Source organism: Astyanax mexicanus, chromosome 18 (assembly GCF_023375975.1).
Source record: "Astyanax mexicanus isolate ESR-SI-001 chromosome 18, AstMex3_surface, whole genome shotgun sequence".
In the NCBI taxonomy this organism is placed as follows: Eukaryota; Metazoa; Chordata; class Actinopteri; order Characiformes; family Acestrorhamphidae; genus Astyanax; species Astyanax mexicanus.
This window is the reverse complement of record NC_064425.1, coordinates 12,458,317-12,475,108: the sequence shown is the minus strand read 5'-3', so window position 1 is coordinate 12,475,108 and position 16,792 is coordinate 12,458,317. Positions and strand designations below refer to the sequence as shown.

The 16,792-nt window shown below is 42.6% G+C and overlaps 1 protein-coding gene across 2 annotated transcripts in view; it reads left to right on the top strand.

Annotated features, from left to right (window-relative positions):
* gucy1a2 (guanylate cyclase 1, soluble, alpha 2) overlaps positions 1 to 16,792 on the top strand; it is a 31,583-nt gene extending 14,791 nt beyond the window's left edge. Inside the window, exons 5-9 of one of the 2 annotated variants that reach the window (XM_049467092.1) lie at positions 6,008 to 6,163; positions 7,484 to 7,813; positions 9,156 to 9,299; positions 13,401 to 13,555; positions 13,653 to 16,792. In XM_049467092.1, the coding sequence (XP_049323049.1) occupies positions 6,008 to 6,163; positions 7,484 to 7,813; positions 9,156 to 9,299; positions 13,401 to 13,555; positions 13,653 to 13,863 (996 nt within the window). In that variant the 3' untranslated portion in view covers positions 13,864 to 16,792. The other variant, XM_049467093.1, reaches the window with a different exon arrangement.

Below are 16,792 nucleotides of genomic sequence, written 5' to 3'. Positions count from 1 at the left end.
AATGCCACACACAAACACAGCTGCCAGAGTGTGGAACAGCTGGGCCGCTCGCCATTCGACCAGATACAAATGAGAGAAAACATAAATTATGGAGTTTGGTGTAGAACAGCAGATCAGCAGAACTGCAGACAGAATGTAGATCTGTACAAACTGCGACACACAGGCTGCCGAAAGGACCTTTCAGTCCTATTTTCACTTTTTCCTCCGAAGTAAGATGTTTACTTTTCATGCTCTGGAGTTTATGTACTATATATATATATATATATATATATATATATATATATATATATATATATGTATTCCAGTAACAATGTTATAACAAACTAAGTGTATTATACACTCATTGTGAATTGTTTTAGCTCCATTGCGTGTATATTACCATGCTGTAGCTCTAATATAATTACAGACTGTAGTTCTGTATCTGTTTCTCTGCATACTTTATTGTTATCCTCCTTTCACCTTGTTCTTCAATACTCAGGACCCACAGAAGAGAAAACCACTATAGAGCAGCTATTATTATTTGGGTGGTGGGTCATTTATTCTCAGCACTGCAATGGCACTAATGTGGATCAGACACAGCAGTGCTGCTGGAGTTTTTAAACACCTCAGTGTCACTGCAATTACGATAAGTATCCTGTAGGCTGCATCCTGTGACCAATGATGACCAACTAGAGGATGACCAACACAAACTGTGCAGATAAAACCGATAAGCTTCTGTCTCTGACTTTACATGGAGCAGTATGCTGTGTTAGATCGACTTAGCAAATCACACCCTGGCCCAGTCCAATTTCATCCCTTAGCCCTACCACTTAGCCCTATTCCTTTGATTTGAGTGTGCACTCCAAAGGGAAGGGTGTCCTGATTCTTGTTAGGCTGAAGGGAAGTTTTAGGGCTAAATGACCCTTCAAAGGGAATCCTTATTACGGGCACACTGCAAACAGAGGGCTATGAGAATCACTGGCAATTAATTAGTTAAATGTGTAGTTTTAATGTTTTATTTCCCTCAAAACAAGCATAAAATCTTCTGCTAGTAATTAGTCTCAGCTAGTAGTTAGTCTTGCTAACTAGCTTACTTTCTTCTTTCCACCTTAAATGATGCAACAGACAGCAGACCCTGCAGCATTTAGGGTGGAATGGAAAAATAAAGTAAAAGCTAATTTCTGCTCCCCATCACAGAAGATATACGATAAAGCCCTAAAGTTAACTAGCTAAGCAGCAGCTATGTTTCTAAACTTTAGCTCTCCACTGCTATAGCTATATATCTGTATTGGGTGCTTGAAAGGTTGTCCCATTTTTTAGGGGGAGGATTTCTGTTCTCAGAGGATTTCGTACATTTAAAAAGAAAAACAGGGTAGTGGTGCAAACGGAAATGGGATTGGGCCTAACTCACCACTACCAAGCCAGTGTCACTGAAGTTCACCTGGTATCGTCCTCGTATCAGCTGGAAAACAGTATGTGAAAAGATAGTAAACATACAGAGCATGATTAGTGATGCTGAACACTTTATTCAGTTTTACTTGTGCAAGAAGATCCTAAAAATGAACTTGAACATGCAGTTTGTCTTGTCTCTTTGTCAGCTCTGTCCAACACTCCCCAGTAAAACAGTGCTCTGAGTATCTCCAAAAAGGGGAGGGGTCAGGAGGAGTGTGGGCCTGCCAGTGGCACTTAAAAAATCCATTGTTCCTTCCGTAAGGGAAACACTGAAATAGGATGTACATTAAACAAGTTTTTGTTTGGTATATATTATTTGACCAAGCACTGCAGTTACTTTCTGTATTTCTTTACCATTTTCAGACGCATGTTTTTGGTTGCCAAATATTTGCAATTTGGTGCATCCTTACTAGATTTCAGTAAGTTTTACCCAGTGTTGCCATGCAGTTGAAGCTGAATTGTCTAGCACCGGCCTGAATGTTCGAGCGGAGGGTGAGTAGTTGCTCGGTGGCAGAGACGTTTCCTTGAATGGTGCGGCCACCGAGGTTCTGATTACTCAGATCGCACCACATTCAGCAGAACAGCAGACACAGGCTCTGTTGCCATGGCGACGCTCCTGCTATCACAGCAATTAAACCGTAATTTTCCACGACAGCCGTTTTTGGAGAACCAACTCGATTCACTCCGCTCTGCTGGGATGTGTGTGTGTGTGTGTGTGTGTGTGTGTGTGTGTGTGTTTGATGTCAGACGCACACTCTAGACGGGACCCCAAACTGGTACACACTAGGGTCCCTGAGCTGTCGATCACAGGCCTGACTCTCATTTGATCTGAGCTGAACCAATCACAGTTGTCTTCTTTCCCGGAATGAGACAATCTAGAATGGGAATTTTGACATCTTGGGAATTTTATTAAACAGCTGGAATATTTGGATGTGTGTGATTCTGGTGTTCCTGTTGCTGATGGTAATGTGTCTCTCTGTGTTCTGGTGTCTAAAATCATAAATAGGCTTACATAACACTCATTTACCTCACTCTCTACCTCTTTCTCTCTCTCTCTACCTCTCTCTCTATTTCTTGTTCTCTACCTCTCTTTCTTTACTTTTTTTATCTCTCTCTCTCTCTCTTTTTATCTCTCTCTACCTCTCTTTTTCTACCTCTTTCTACATTTTTTTCTCTCTATCTCTCTACCTCTCTCTCTCTTTCACATTTGCTCTACCTCTTTCTCACTAAAACTCTCTCTACCTCTCTCTTCCCCTTAAACCTCACCTCACTTCCTCTCTTTTTTCTTGACATCTCCTCCCCTCTCTCCTCTCTGTCTACCTCACCAACCTCTCGACCCTTCTGTTTCATTTCCCCTTTTATCCTCTGTACCTCACTCCCCTCTCACTTCTCTATCGCTGTCTTTCTACCTCTCCTATCTCTCTTCACTCTCTATCACTTTTCCCTCACCTTCTCTACCTCATCCCTCTCTCTCCTTTCTCTACCACTTTATTTTCCCTTTCCCCTTTTTACCTCACCCATGCCCTCACTTCTCAGCCTCTTCTGTCTCTGTACCACTCTCTTATTTCCCACTCCCTCTACCTGTGTCTCTCTCTCTTTCTATTTCTCTCCCTCTACCTGTGTCCCCCTCTATCACTCTCTCTGGTAACCGTGGTGATTGTGACTCAGGGATGTTTGACGTGTGGCTCGCAGGTAAAGTCTGACTTGTCGGAAAAACGATGACAGCAGAAAGAAATCATCACTTTGTTTTTCTGTGTTATGTGACTAATGTGTGTGTGTGTGTGTGTGTAAGGACTGTAAAGTACAGTGGAAAATAAAGGAGGGTCAGACACACAGGCAGGCAGTGTGTGTGTGTGTGTGTGTGTGAAAGAGAGAGAGTAATCTTGTAGTTTGACTGGGTTGAGCTGAAGTGTATCTGTAAAACCTACTGTAGTCAGTTAAGATCAGAGTGACTGAACTATTCACTCCAGTTAATAATACAGCTTGTGGCATGGCGCATGCATATCATCCATATTCACCTATCTCCATTACCGCTCATCCCATCCAGCTCTTTATCACTCATCATCACAGTTTATCACATCTCATAACAGCTTATCACAACTCATCACAACTCTCAGCACATCACAGGACATCCCAGCTCACACTCACAAGCTATTACAAATTTACATCACAGCTTCAGTCATAGGTTCCCAGGTCTGTATAGAACCCTCAAGGTTTGCCAGTTGAATACAGAACCCTCACTGGGTGGGATTCTGACAATAGTTTAAAGGTCTGAAGAGACTCATGTGAGATCATACAGGAGGGATGTTGTTGGGTTTATGGTAAAACCAGCTGATGTACTTACTGAACATACTGTTGTGCATTTTACTGCATATGATAAATCACACATAATTCATAATCAGAGTAAAAACTGATTGACATCCATTACTAAATTATTACTTACAAAATATTTTAAAAATTAACTGCAGTTTTGCATTTTGTGAGTTTTAATAAAATATGTTCTATCATATTTTATGTTTAAAATGAAAAAATATATACTGTATATACATACCCATTGTACAAATCTCACTTCAGCTTGTTCTTGTGGATCTAATATTGTGTCTTGTGAGATCAGTGTCTCGTCACACCTCTTTAAAATGGTTTCCATTTTCTATTTTCTATTCTATTTCTTTTAGTATTACCACAGCGTGCCATGCAGGAATTACACTGTTACACTTAACAAGCTCCTTGTGAGTCACAGTAAGAGTAGTGATCCCGTTTAGACTGTAATGTAATCCTGCTTGTTACAGTAACACTATCTGTTACTAGCAAACCGTGCTAATACTGCATTATTGACTCTGATTTTGTGTGTGTGTGTGTGTGTGTGTGTGTGTGTGTGTGTGTGTGTGCTTGAAGGGGAGGTCGGAGGCAGCACGTCTGCAGGACAGATTATAAATTAATACACCGGTTATATAAACACATCTGCTGGAGTGCGGACACACACACATACACTGCACTGCACTGCAATGGAGTGCCTCTATCCGCTACTCTGTTAAAGTGCTGTTCTATCATACAACAGGATGCAGAGATCTGATTGGTTGCATGGCATTGGGGGAAATGTCAAACAGTAATATACCCCGCCCCCTCAGCTTCAGATATTCAGCCTACAGCAGTTTAGCTCCACCCATTCAGCCTACAGCAGTTTAGCTCCAACCATTCAGTCTACAGCAGTTTAGCTCCACCCATTCAGTCTATAGCAGTTTAGCTCCAACCATTCAGTCTACAGCTGTTTAGCTCCACTTATTCTGTCCACAGAAGTTTAGCTCCACCTATTTAGCCTACAGCAGTTTAGCGCAACCCATTCAGCATACAGCAGTTTAGCTCCACCCATGCAGCTTACAGCATTTTATCCCCACCCATTCAGTTTACAGACATTTAGCTCTGAAGTTCTATTGCTTTTAGAAAGAGGTTCTGCACAGGACAGCCAGTCAGAACAGAGGTGATTTACATATTTGGGCATTTAAGGCACAGTAACGTGAACAGCGTGTATAATTTTGGGGGATGGAGGTGGTGTAAAGGTTGGTATGAAGGTTGGTGTATACAGTGCACTGCACTGTATTGCTGACTGTTCAGAGAAGTGGTTTAAACACAGACTCAGTTCCCAGAGGGTTTGTTGTCTGAACCCGTAGAAGCAGAGGAATCAGGCCTGTGTGTGTGTGTGTGTGTCCCCTCAGGCTTGCAGTTTGCTGCATTATTCATTTGCATGCCCTTAAGTTGCATAATACATCTATCTGCACACAGAAGAAAGGGTACACACACCCGCATGTATATTTAGACACACACTTTAAAATACTTGTCTGTTAAAGATCATTGTGTCTGTATTGGTTTGTAATCTGTTGGTGGAGATTAGTTTTGGTGTGATTGATTTATAGGAATAGACCTGTGTGACGTGATGTGATGTGATCAATAGGGATCCAATCAGCTATGATGTGATTGGCCAACACGAATGAATATGGTGTGATGTGATTGGTTGATAAATAGATCTGATGTGACATGCTGGATTGAGATATGTCCTGAATGATGTGAAGTGGTTTATAGGATCTGATCTAGTGTGATGTAATTGGGTGTTTGGGATGGATCTGGTGTGATGTGATTGGCTGATAGGAATAAATCTAGTGTGATGTGATCAGTGGACAGCTAGATATGGTGTGATGTGATTAATTGTCATATGTCTGGTTTGATGTCACTGGCTGATGTATATGGTGTTATATGATTGGTTGATAGAAATAGATCTCATGTGATGTGATTGGTTGATAGCTAGATCGTGTGTGATGTAATTGGGATGTGTCTGGCATGATGTGATTTTCTGGTTGGAGTAGATCTGGTTTCACATGATTGGTTAGTTGGAGTATATCTGTAATGTGATTGGTTGGTAGGGCTACACCCTACCTAATGTGATTGGCTGATAGGTAAGGATCAGGTCTGATGTGTTTGCGGTGCCAGAATGTTAGTGCTGTATTGTTTAAGGTGGAATTGATCTAATAGAAAGTTACTGAACCTGATGATGCTATCTAGACATTGTCTGTGTGTCTTTCAGGTGATGGAGCTGAAAGGCCAGATGATCCATCTCCCCGAGTCCAACTCCATAATGTTCCTGGGCTCACCACGCGTTGATAGGCTGGAGGAACTAATGGGGCGGGGCTTACATCTTTCAGATATCCCTATTCATGACGCGACCCGTGATGTCATCCTGGTAAGTGTGACTATGGACATTACATGTTCAAACACATGTTCAAATGCTATCACCAGCTGCTGCTGTTTTATGCTCCGCCCCTCTTGGTGGGCGTGGCCAAACTCTGGGCTGTCAGGTTTGTTCTAGTCCAGTCCTGGCAGAGTACCCGCTGCTGACCCAGTTTAGTGGAGTGCTGGAATGAGGACGCGGGCTGTGAGGTTTCAGGGCTCTGGAGGGAATTAATAAATATGGAAAGAACATTTTCTACTGCAGGGAGTCATATGACTGCATAACACCTGTATAACACTTATCTTAACACCTACATAAAACCTCCATGATAAATGACACTGTGTAATACACTCTGGTCCTAGACTTAGCAGATTATTTATAAAAGTGTTTACACTATAGGTATATAGCATTCAGCTTGTCTAGTCCCTGTAGAGAAGTATTAGCCAATAGAATAAGATTCTCTTGAGTGGATAAACCTAAACCAACCGGCACCAGGTCTAATACCAGCACTGAGCTGTAAAGCAGTAGTAGAACTGTGTTCTCTGGAACGATTAAACTTAATCCAGTTATTTTGGGAAGAGCTGGGAAGTAACTTACCATATCTAAATGCTTGTTGCTATCTTACACCCAGTCAACAGTCTATTTTCACACCTTGTACCTGTGGTGCTAAAGTAAAGTTGAAAAAATCTTAACTCGATTTGTCACCAAACAACAACTATAAATCGCATCTTTCCACAAGAAATGACCAGTCACTTGTCGCGCTGTGATTGGCTAAAATATTGTCCACTGTTAAGTATGTGAATAACAAACATACAAGTAAACAAAATAGACCATATCACCATTATCAAATATTATTAAGGTCATGTCTATTTATTGTACGATAAATTGGTTATGTAATTATTGTGACAAGTCTTATTATTATTGGTATTATTATTATTATTATTATTATTATGTCATCTTAAATCTTCACCCAGATGACATTGGACACACCCTGTAAATCCCAGATTAAAACAAATTTGTATTGTTTAGCTCTCAGCAGCTGTTAAACTGTGGGGTGAAGTGTGGGGGTGAGGATTGTGCTGTGTTGTGTGATTGTATGCGTGGCTGTGTGTAAGTGGATTACTGTGGTTGTAAATCTTGTTTTGCACTGTAAAGCACTGTGGTTTTATATCTGCTATATAAATAAAATGTACTTAATCTCTCCATTTCTCTCTTACTCTCTCAATCTCTCTCACAATCTCTTAAACTGTCTGTAAACCTATAGTGGGGGAATAATCACTTTTAGAACTTTAAAATTAGTTTGAAAAAAGTTCATATTGTGTGTGTGTGCAGGTAGGTGAGCAGGCCAAGGCTCAGGATGGCCTGAAGAAGCGCATGGACAAGCTGAAGGCCACTCTGGAGCGGACGCACCAGGCTCTGGAGGAGGAGAAGCGGCGGACGGTGGAGCTGCTGTACTCCATCTTCCCGGGGGGCGTGGCCCAGCGACTGTGGCAGGGCCTCCCGGTGCAGGCCAAGAAGTTTGATGATGTCACCATGCTGTTCTCTGACATCGTGGGCTTCACAGCCGTCTGCGCCCAGTGCACCCCCATGCAGGTCATCAGCATGCTGAACGAGCTGTACACACGCTTCGACTACCAGTGTGGAGTACTGGACGTGTACAAGGTACACACACTAACACACACACACACACGCAAACACACAAACAAACACACACACTCTCTCTCTCTCCTCCTCTCTCTAAGTATATAAAGATTATAAGGGATGCGTACCGCGTACCATCTCTCTCCCTCTCTCTTTGTGCAAGTCGACAGGTGATGTGTATTGTCTCTTGTTCTTTGTAGATAGAATCTATAGGGGATGTATATTTTCTCTCTCTGCAGATAGAGACTATAGGGGATGTATATTTTCTCTCTCTGCAGATAGAGACTATAGGGGATGTATATTTCTCTATAGGGACTATAGGGGATGTATTGTGTCTCCCTATCTCTGCAGATAGAGACTTTAGGGGATATATCATATCTCTCTCTCTCTCTGCAGATAGAGTGTATAGGGATCTATAATGTCTCTTTCTTTATCTCTGCGTATAGAGACTATAAGGGATGTACAATGTCTCTCTTTCTCTATCTCTGCAGATAGAGACTACAGGGGATGTACAATGTCTCTCTCTATCTCTGCAGATAGAAACTATAGGGGATGTATCATGTCTCTCTCTATCTCTGCAGATAGAGACTATAGGGGATGTATAATCTCTTTATCTCTGCAGATAGAAACTATAGGGGATGTATCATGTCTCTCTCTCTCTGCAGATAGAGACTGTATGTATTATACAATGTATAATGTCTTTCTCTCCCTTTTTTTTCTCTGCAGATAGAGACTACACAGGATTTATAATATCTCTCTGTCTCTGCAGATAGAGACTATAGGGGATGTATAATGTCTCTCTATCTCTCTGTCCCTGCAGATAGAGACTATAGGGGATGTATAATGTCTCTCTATCGCTCTGTCTCTGCAGATAGAGACTATAGGGGATGTATAATATCTCTTTCTCTCTCTTTCTGCAGATCGAGACTATGGGATGTATAATGACTCTCTTTCTCTGTACAGATAGAGACTATAGGGAATGAATAATCTCTCGTTCTCTGTACAGGTAGAGCCTGTAGGGGATGTATAATCTATCTCTTTCTCTTTCTTTGTGCAGATAGAGACTATAAGGGATGAATAATATCTCTTTGTCTGTACAGATAGAGACTATAGGGGATTAATAATCTCTCTTTCTCTGTACAGATAGAGACTATAGGGAATGTTTAATCTCTCTCTCTTTCTGCATATAAAGACTATAGGGGATGTATAATGTCTCTCTCTCTCTCTCTCTCTCTCTCTCTGTCTCCCTCTGCAGATAGAGACTATAAGGGGATGTATAATCTCTCTCTCTTTCTGCAGAAAGAGACTATAAGGGGATGTATAATGTCTCTTTTTTTCTCTCTCTCTCTGTTTCCCTCTGCAGATAGAGACAATAGGGGATGCGTACTGTGTGGCTGCAGGGCTCCATAAGAAGTGTGAAAGCCACGCTCGGCCGATCGCCCTCATGGCCCTGAAGATGATGGAGCTCTCTGAAGAGGTTCTCACGCCAGATGCCAAACCCATACAGGTCAGTCTGAGAGCTCTCTGCAGACATTACCCACTACAGAGTGCCAAATTTAGTACATGCAGGGTCCTGGACTCTCCACAGCATCACCATCACTATCATTATCAGTAAGTGTGTTACATTCCCTTAAACATCCATTTTTTTATTCTTTGTAATTTTAAGTTAATAAAGACACACCCAAAAGTATAGAATTTTTGCAATAATAGGAACATAACTGTTTCCAAGTATAGCCTCCGCTATAATTCAGTAGTGACTGATAAATTGACTCTGCTTGTTAACTTCTACTAATAGAGCCGAATAGGGTTTTTGAAACGGGGTACACACAGATGGGTATTATTTAATAGGAAAAACATATCATATTTTTTTCTGCAACCAAGCAAGAGAGAGTGTGTGTGTGTGTGTAAAGATGCAGGTGTGTGTATATTTTAAGAGCAGCAGCTGCAAAAAAAAAGTCATCTATGAGATGAAAGAGAAAGAGGGCAAAGAGACGAAGAGAAACAGAGAGAGATAGAGATTAAATGAGTCTGTTTTTATCTCTCTCTATATCTCTCTAATTTATGTTTATATGTTTATTGTTTACTGCTTTGGATACAGAGTGTCTCTTTACAGTCAGGACTGTACAGCTCCCCTGCAGTAAGAGAGAGAGAGAGAGAGAGAGAGAGAGAGGGAGAGAGAAAGAGAGAGAGAGAAATAAAACAAGAGAAAACTAGTGAACCACTAGCGCCCCCCAGGTCTGAGTCAGCAGATAAGTTAGGTGTTGATTCTTCTGCATGTACAGAAAGGGTGTGTGTGGGTGAAGCAGCAGATTAATATTCATAAGCACAGTGTTGTAGAGGCGGGGTCATAGGCGATTGACAGGCCATGCAGTGACACTGCATGGGGTTAATGGGGACATAAAATATCAGGAACTGCAGCGCATCAACATGTGTGTGTGTGTGTGAAAGAGAGAGAGAGAGAGAGGTCAGTATTCAGTGTTCCATTTACAGTACCTGCAGGTGTTATTCAGTCAAAAGGATCACACTATAGAAACAGAGCTTCAATGGTTCTGACTAGAGGGAAAGAGAAAGAGATATAGAGAGAAAGAGAGATAGCTCTCCTCCCCTCTCACCAATGGCTCTAATCTCTGTAATCAGTGTGCAGCTGATACCCCTCCACCCACCACCCCTACTCCACACCTGCACTCCATCTTTACAGCACCTTCACCACAGCTCCACTATTTATTTGATTGCAGACAGTATGAACGCAAAAGATTTTAGTGTATTAATATACATCCATTCCTGCATTTCAGGCCTGGGTAATAATGAGATATGTTGAAGGAGGCATGTGCTAGTCTTTACCCATCTTGTGTTGTGGCATCACTAGTGATCGGTGATATACAGCTGAGTAGCAGCTAAATGGGTGGGACAATCGGGCTAGCTAAATTGGGTTAAAAAAATAAATTAATCTTTGAAAAAGTTTTTAGTGAGAGAGTAACAAGATCGTTTTAAGGTAAACATTGTTTGTTTGGAGATATTTTAGTCTTAAAATACTGTAAAACAACACATTAAAGCCAGCGCAATTGAGATCCTAGAGCAACAAATGCTGCCTTCAGAACCAATCTTTTACAGGGACATTCATGCATTTTTAACAAGACAATGCAAAACCACATGCTGCACACATTACAAAGGCATGGCTACGGAAGAAGACAGACCGGGTACTGGAATGTCCTGCTTGCATTCAATTCCCAATCTGATAATGACCCGGTACTGTTACATGCTTTTAGACGTGTTTTTACATGAAGAATAGGACAAAAAATGATCTTAAATATGGAATTGCTTGGTATCTTAAGTGCTACAACTTCTTTTGTTGTAAAGGTTGTAAGAATGAAAGGCAACGTTTTTTATTTTGGAAATCTTGCAGGCCAGAAATGCAGGTATGGACGTATATTAATAAATAGATACAACATGAAATATCTTAAGAGTGTTTCTAATAAAGTGGCCAATCAATGAGAGCACTGTCTACGTGCTGTGTACGTTTCAGTGTACTATCAGTGTTATGCAGTGTTCTGGATTGTATTCCGGTTTCCTGAATGCTCATCCTGAAGGACGGTTGCCATCATTGCCATCTGAGTCACACAGACAGACAGCTGTCAATCACTCGCTTTCTGTCCTTCCTTGCTCTCTGCCAGACCATCTTTTTTAACACTGTACTGTATGTCCACATGTATGTGGATCCCCTCTTCTAATGAACGATACATTTAGCTACTTTAAATCACACCAGATGTGCAAATGCACGTACACCCAGCTTTTTTTTCCTACTCACGTCCCTCATGTAGAGAAGTATTGCCATTAGAATAGAACACTCTGGAGCAGATAGACAAACATGAACCTATTGGCAGCATGCCTAATGCCAACATCCTGACCTCAGTAATGCTTTTGTTGCTGAATACAATCAAATCTTCATAGCAATGCTCCAAAATCAAGAAGAATACTGGACAGTAGAGACAGAATAAACTCTTCTTTAATACCCTTGATTTCACAATTGAATGATCGGATGTCCAAATACTTTTTTCCAAATAGTGTGTGTGTATGTGTGTATATGTGTGTGCAGTTCCCTGACGACAGCTATGGCCCTGGCGCTCTCCTGCTGGCGTTGCTATGACGACGGCAGTGTGTGCAGTGTGCTGGCATGCCGTGGTTGGTTAGAAGAGCTGCTGAAGTAGAGCATGAGGAGAAAAGCACTCACACACACACACCTCTTCACCCTACACCCACACCCACATGCACACACGAATGCAGAGCAGGGTGAAGAGGTGTGTGTGTGTGTGTGTCTGTGTTAAGGGCTTTACATACCCAGCTCTATTGATCTGGACGTCAGTAGGTAAACGTGTGTGTGTGTGTGTGTGTGTTTCTGCTCTGCTTCAAACAGCTCTCAGCATCTCAAGCTGATTTCACTGGCTGTGTCCCAATTGCAATCTACACACTAATGCTATGACGTCTATATTATATGTTAATCTTATTAGTTCAGGTTCAACAGATTAGCATATTGAATGTTAACTAACGAATCCATTTTATATTAACAGGAAACGATGAATTGGCGCTACAACAACATATGTTTTCTACATTTTTCCACATATGTTTACTTAGTTTGTGTCCTACAGTCAGAGGTGTCAAGTAATGAATTACAAATACTTTGTTATCTTACAGTTATCTTATCAATGGACATATATGCAGCTGAAACAGGGTGCCTACTTTAAGTAGTTTTGAAAGCAGTACTTTTACACTTTTACTTAAAGAGTAAAAAGCTTGAGTTGATACTTCGGCTTCTACAGAAGTATTTTAAACCCTAGTTGGTGGCGTGCTACTGCGGCGTTAGCATGCTGGCTTCTTGGCTCTTCCAACATCCCTACCACAGTATTAGCATACCTGCTACTGGCCTTGTCCAACTGTGCTATTCCAGCTTTAGCATGCCGGCCAGCATTAGCACATTACTACCGGCCTCATTCCAAATTACTGCCGGCCTTGTCCCACATTACTGCCCGCCTTGTCCCACATTACTACCGGCCTCATTCAACATTACTATTGGTCTTGTCCCACATTATTACCGGCCTTGTCCCACATTACTATTGGTCTTGTCCCATATTATTACCGGCCTCATCCCACATTGCTACCGGCCTCGTCCCACATTACTATTGGTCTTGTCCCACATTATTACCGGCCTTGTCCCACATTACTGCCGGCCTCATCCCACATTACTACCGGCCTCATTCAACATTACTATTGGTCTTGTCCCACATTATTACCAGCCTCATTCAACATTACTATTGGTCTTGTCCCACATTATTACCGGCCTTGTCCCACATTACTGCCGGGCTCATCCCACATTGCTACCGGCCTCGTCCCACATTACTATCGGCCTCGTCCCACATTACTACCGGTCTCGTCCAACATTACTGTTGGCCTCGTCCCACATTTCTATCAGCCTTGTCCAACATTACTATTAGCTTCGCCCTTCATTACTACTGCGGAGTTAGCACGCCAGCTACCGCCCCATACTGGCTGGGAAGCCCAATCTGCAAGGTTTTTTTCAGGATGTTGACTGATGTGTGTGTGTGTGTGTGTGTAGCTGCGTATAGGGATCCACTCAGGCTCAGTTCTGGCAGGGGTTGTTGGGGTGAAGATGCCACGGTACTGCCTGTTCGGAAACAACGTCACACTGGCCAGCAAGTTTGAGTCCGGCAGCAAACCACGCTGTGTCAATGTCAGTCCCACCACCTACCAGTGAGTACACACACACGTGCACACACACACAAACACACACAGAATGCTTTATTAACACTAAAATAATTATTTTCTCTCACTCTCTCTCTCTCTTCAGACTCCTGCGAGATGATCGGTCCTTCTCTTTCATCCCTCGATCGCGCCAGGAGCTTCCTGACAACTTTCCCAAAGAGATCCAGGGAATTTGTTACTTCCTGGAGGCGGGCAGGTCCCATAGCCACGCCCCTCTGACCAGCACTCGCTCCGCCCCCATCCGAAAGGTGTCCTATAATATTGGGACCATGTTTCTACGGGAGACCAGCCTCTGAGATAACACCGCCCACCTACTACTATAAACCATGCCTTGCAGGCTAGCGCTGACCTTGGCAACCAGTCGCTCCGCCTCTCGGACACAGCACTCCGCCCCCAGGGGTGAACATACGAGAAGGACTGGCGGAAGAGACGTGAATATTCACAAATATTCAAATGTTACTTTAAAAAGACTTGGAAATTATATATTTGAATAAATATATATATAATATATATATATTTGCATAAAGCCTTCTGCTCCACACAACATGCTCAATTGTATTCAAATACATACACACACACAAACACAGAAACAATACATACCAATAATAGTATTAATAATAATAATAATAATACAGTGCTACACTAAATATCTGTGTATACACACACACAAACACACACACACACGCACAGTTGTCAGTACTGTAGGACATAGACAGGATTAACATACAGAACCTGGTGCCTTCTAATAAATGCACAGTGTTATTCACCCCAGCACCCTCCACCCACCCAGACTGCCCCCCAGGTCAGTTCACAATCATGTGACTAGTTCATGTTGTTGCAGTGTTGTGTACCGAGCTCTAAAAGAGACCCAAGAAATTCCGCAAACCTTACCACACTCACCAGAAACGTCTCCATTCACCAGAGACGACTGCAAACTCACTAGAAACGTTTCCATTCACCAGAGACGACTGCACACTCACTAGAAACGTCTGCATTAACTAGAGACGTCTGCACACTCACCAGAAATGTCTGCATTCACCAGAGACGACTGCACACTCACCAGAAACGTCTGCACACTCACCAGAGACGTCTGCACACTCACCAGACACGACTGCACACTCACCAGAAACGTCTGCACACTCACCAGAAACGTCTGCACACTCACCAGACACGACTGCGTACTCACCAGAAACGTCTGCATTCACCAGAGACGTCTGCACACTCACCAAAAACTTCTGCATTCACCAGAGATGTCTGCTCATTCACCAGTGACGTCTGCAGACTCACCAGGGATTCCACGCTCACTAGAAATATCTGCATTCACCAGAGACGTCTGCATACTCACCAGAAACATCTGCATTCACCAGAGATGTCTGCACACTCACCAGAGATATTTACTTTCACAATAGATGTCTGAGTCCTCACCAGAGTCATCTGTGCTCACCAGGTATGTGTATGCAGAGATGTCTGCCAATTCACTAGTCTTCTGCACTTAACAGAGATATCTGCACATTCACCAGAGATGTCTGCCTAGTCAACAGTGACGTCTGCCTACTCACCAGAGACATTTCTGGCCTCTCACCAGGAATGTATGCACACTTACCAGGGATATCTCCACACTCACCACATTTGTCCATTCACAAGAAATGTCTGCCCACTCACCAGGGATCTCTGTCCACTTACCAGGGAAGTCTGCCCACTCACCAGGCACATCTGCCTGCTCACCAGGGATGTCTGCTCTTTTAACAGAGCTGTCTTTGCTCACCAGATGTGTGTACATTCACCAGAGATGTCTGGCCTCTAACAAGGAATGTCTGCACATGACATTTGCGCACTCACCAGAGATGTCGGCACCCTCACCAGAGACGTCTGCACCCTCACCAGGGATGTCTGTGCTCACCAGAGGTATCCTCTTTCACCATATATGTCTAAATCCTCACTAGAGATATCTGTGCTTGGCAGACATGTCTATACTCAGTTCACCAGGGATGTCGGTCCAGTCAGCAGACTTCTGCATTCACCAGAGTCTGCTCTCATCAGAGACATTTGGTAATTCAACAGGGACTTCTGAACTCACCAGACATTTGCACACCTGCTAAAGATGTCTGCCCTCATCAGAGGTGTCTGCATTCACCAGAGACATCTAGACACTCACCAAGGATGTCTGCAAACTCACCAGAGAATTTGCCCACTCCCCAGAGACATCTGCTAGTTCACAAGAGACCAAGGATGTGTGCACTCATCCAAAATATCTGCTTTCACCATAGATGTCTGAATATTCACCAGAGGTGTCTGAACACTCACCAGATACATCTTCTTTCCAGTGATGTCTGCTTTCACCAGAGATTTTTGAAAACCTACCAGGGATGTCTGCACTCAGCAGACTTATGTGCACACTCATTAGTGATGTCTACATTTCCCACAAGTATCTGCATTCACCAGAGATGTCTGCATGTTCACTAGAGATTTCTGCACTTTCCAGGTACTTCTACTTCTACTTAATAATTAATGACTTGCATTCTCCAGAGATGTTTTCAAGTTTGCCAGGCAAACATGTACAATTTCCAGGGAGCTTCTCAAAGGTTATGGTGAGCTCACAAAAAAATGTATTGTCACTGTTTATGGTGATCAAATTATACAAGTGTGCCATTTCATAGATGTATTATTTCAGTTATAAAGGGAGTTCTGAAAAATGTTGAGTGCTCAGGAAAAAATTACATGATCAACAGGAAGTACACAAATACTGGTGAGCTCCGTAAGTTTTCTGGTGAGTGTGCAAAAGAGTAAATTTCCCAACATTAAAGCTACAGAATTTCATTTTACATTTCAGGGCTCTGTGTGTGTGAGAGTGTGTGTGTATTATATCTATATGTGTGTGTGTGTGTGTGTGTGTGTGTGTGTGTGTGTGTGTGTTCGTGTTCGAGTGTATATAATGTATGTGTGTGTGTGTATGTGTGTGTCTCTGTCCACTGTTTGTTGCTGCTGTTATCTTCTGGAGATTGAAATGTCACTTATCTTACTCTATCAAGTCACAGCAAGCCATGACCTGTCAGTCAAACCAGCCATCCAATCACACACAGCCAACTGCTGTCAATCAGAGGTGTTCTTCCAATCACTCTTAACCTACAATTGTCAATCAAACTAGTCCCTAGTCCCGCGCCAAATCAGAAGCTGTCAATCATTTTTCACATTGCCAATAAAACCAGGCATTTGCCTACAGACACA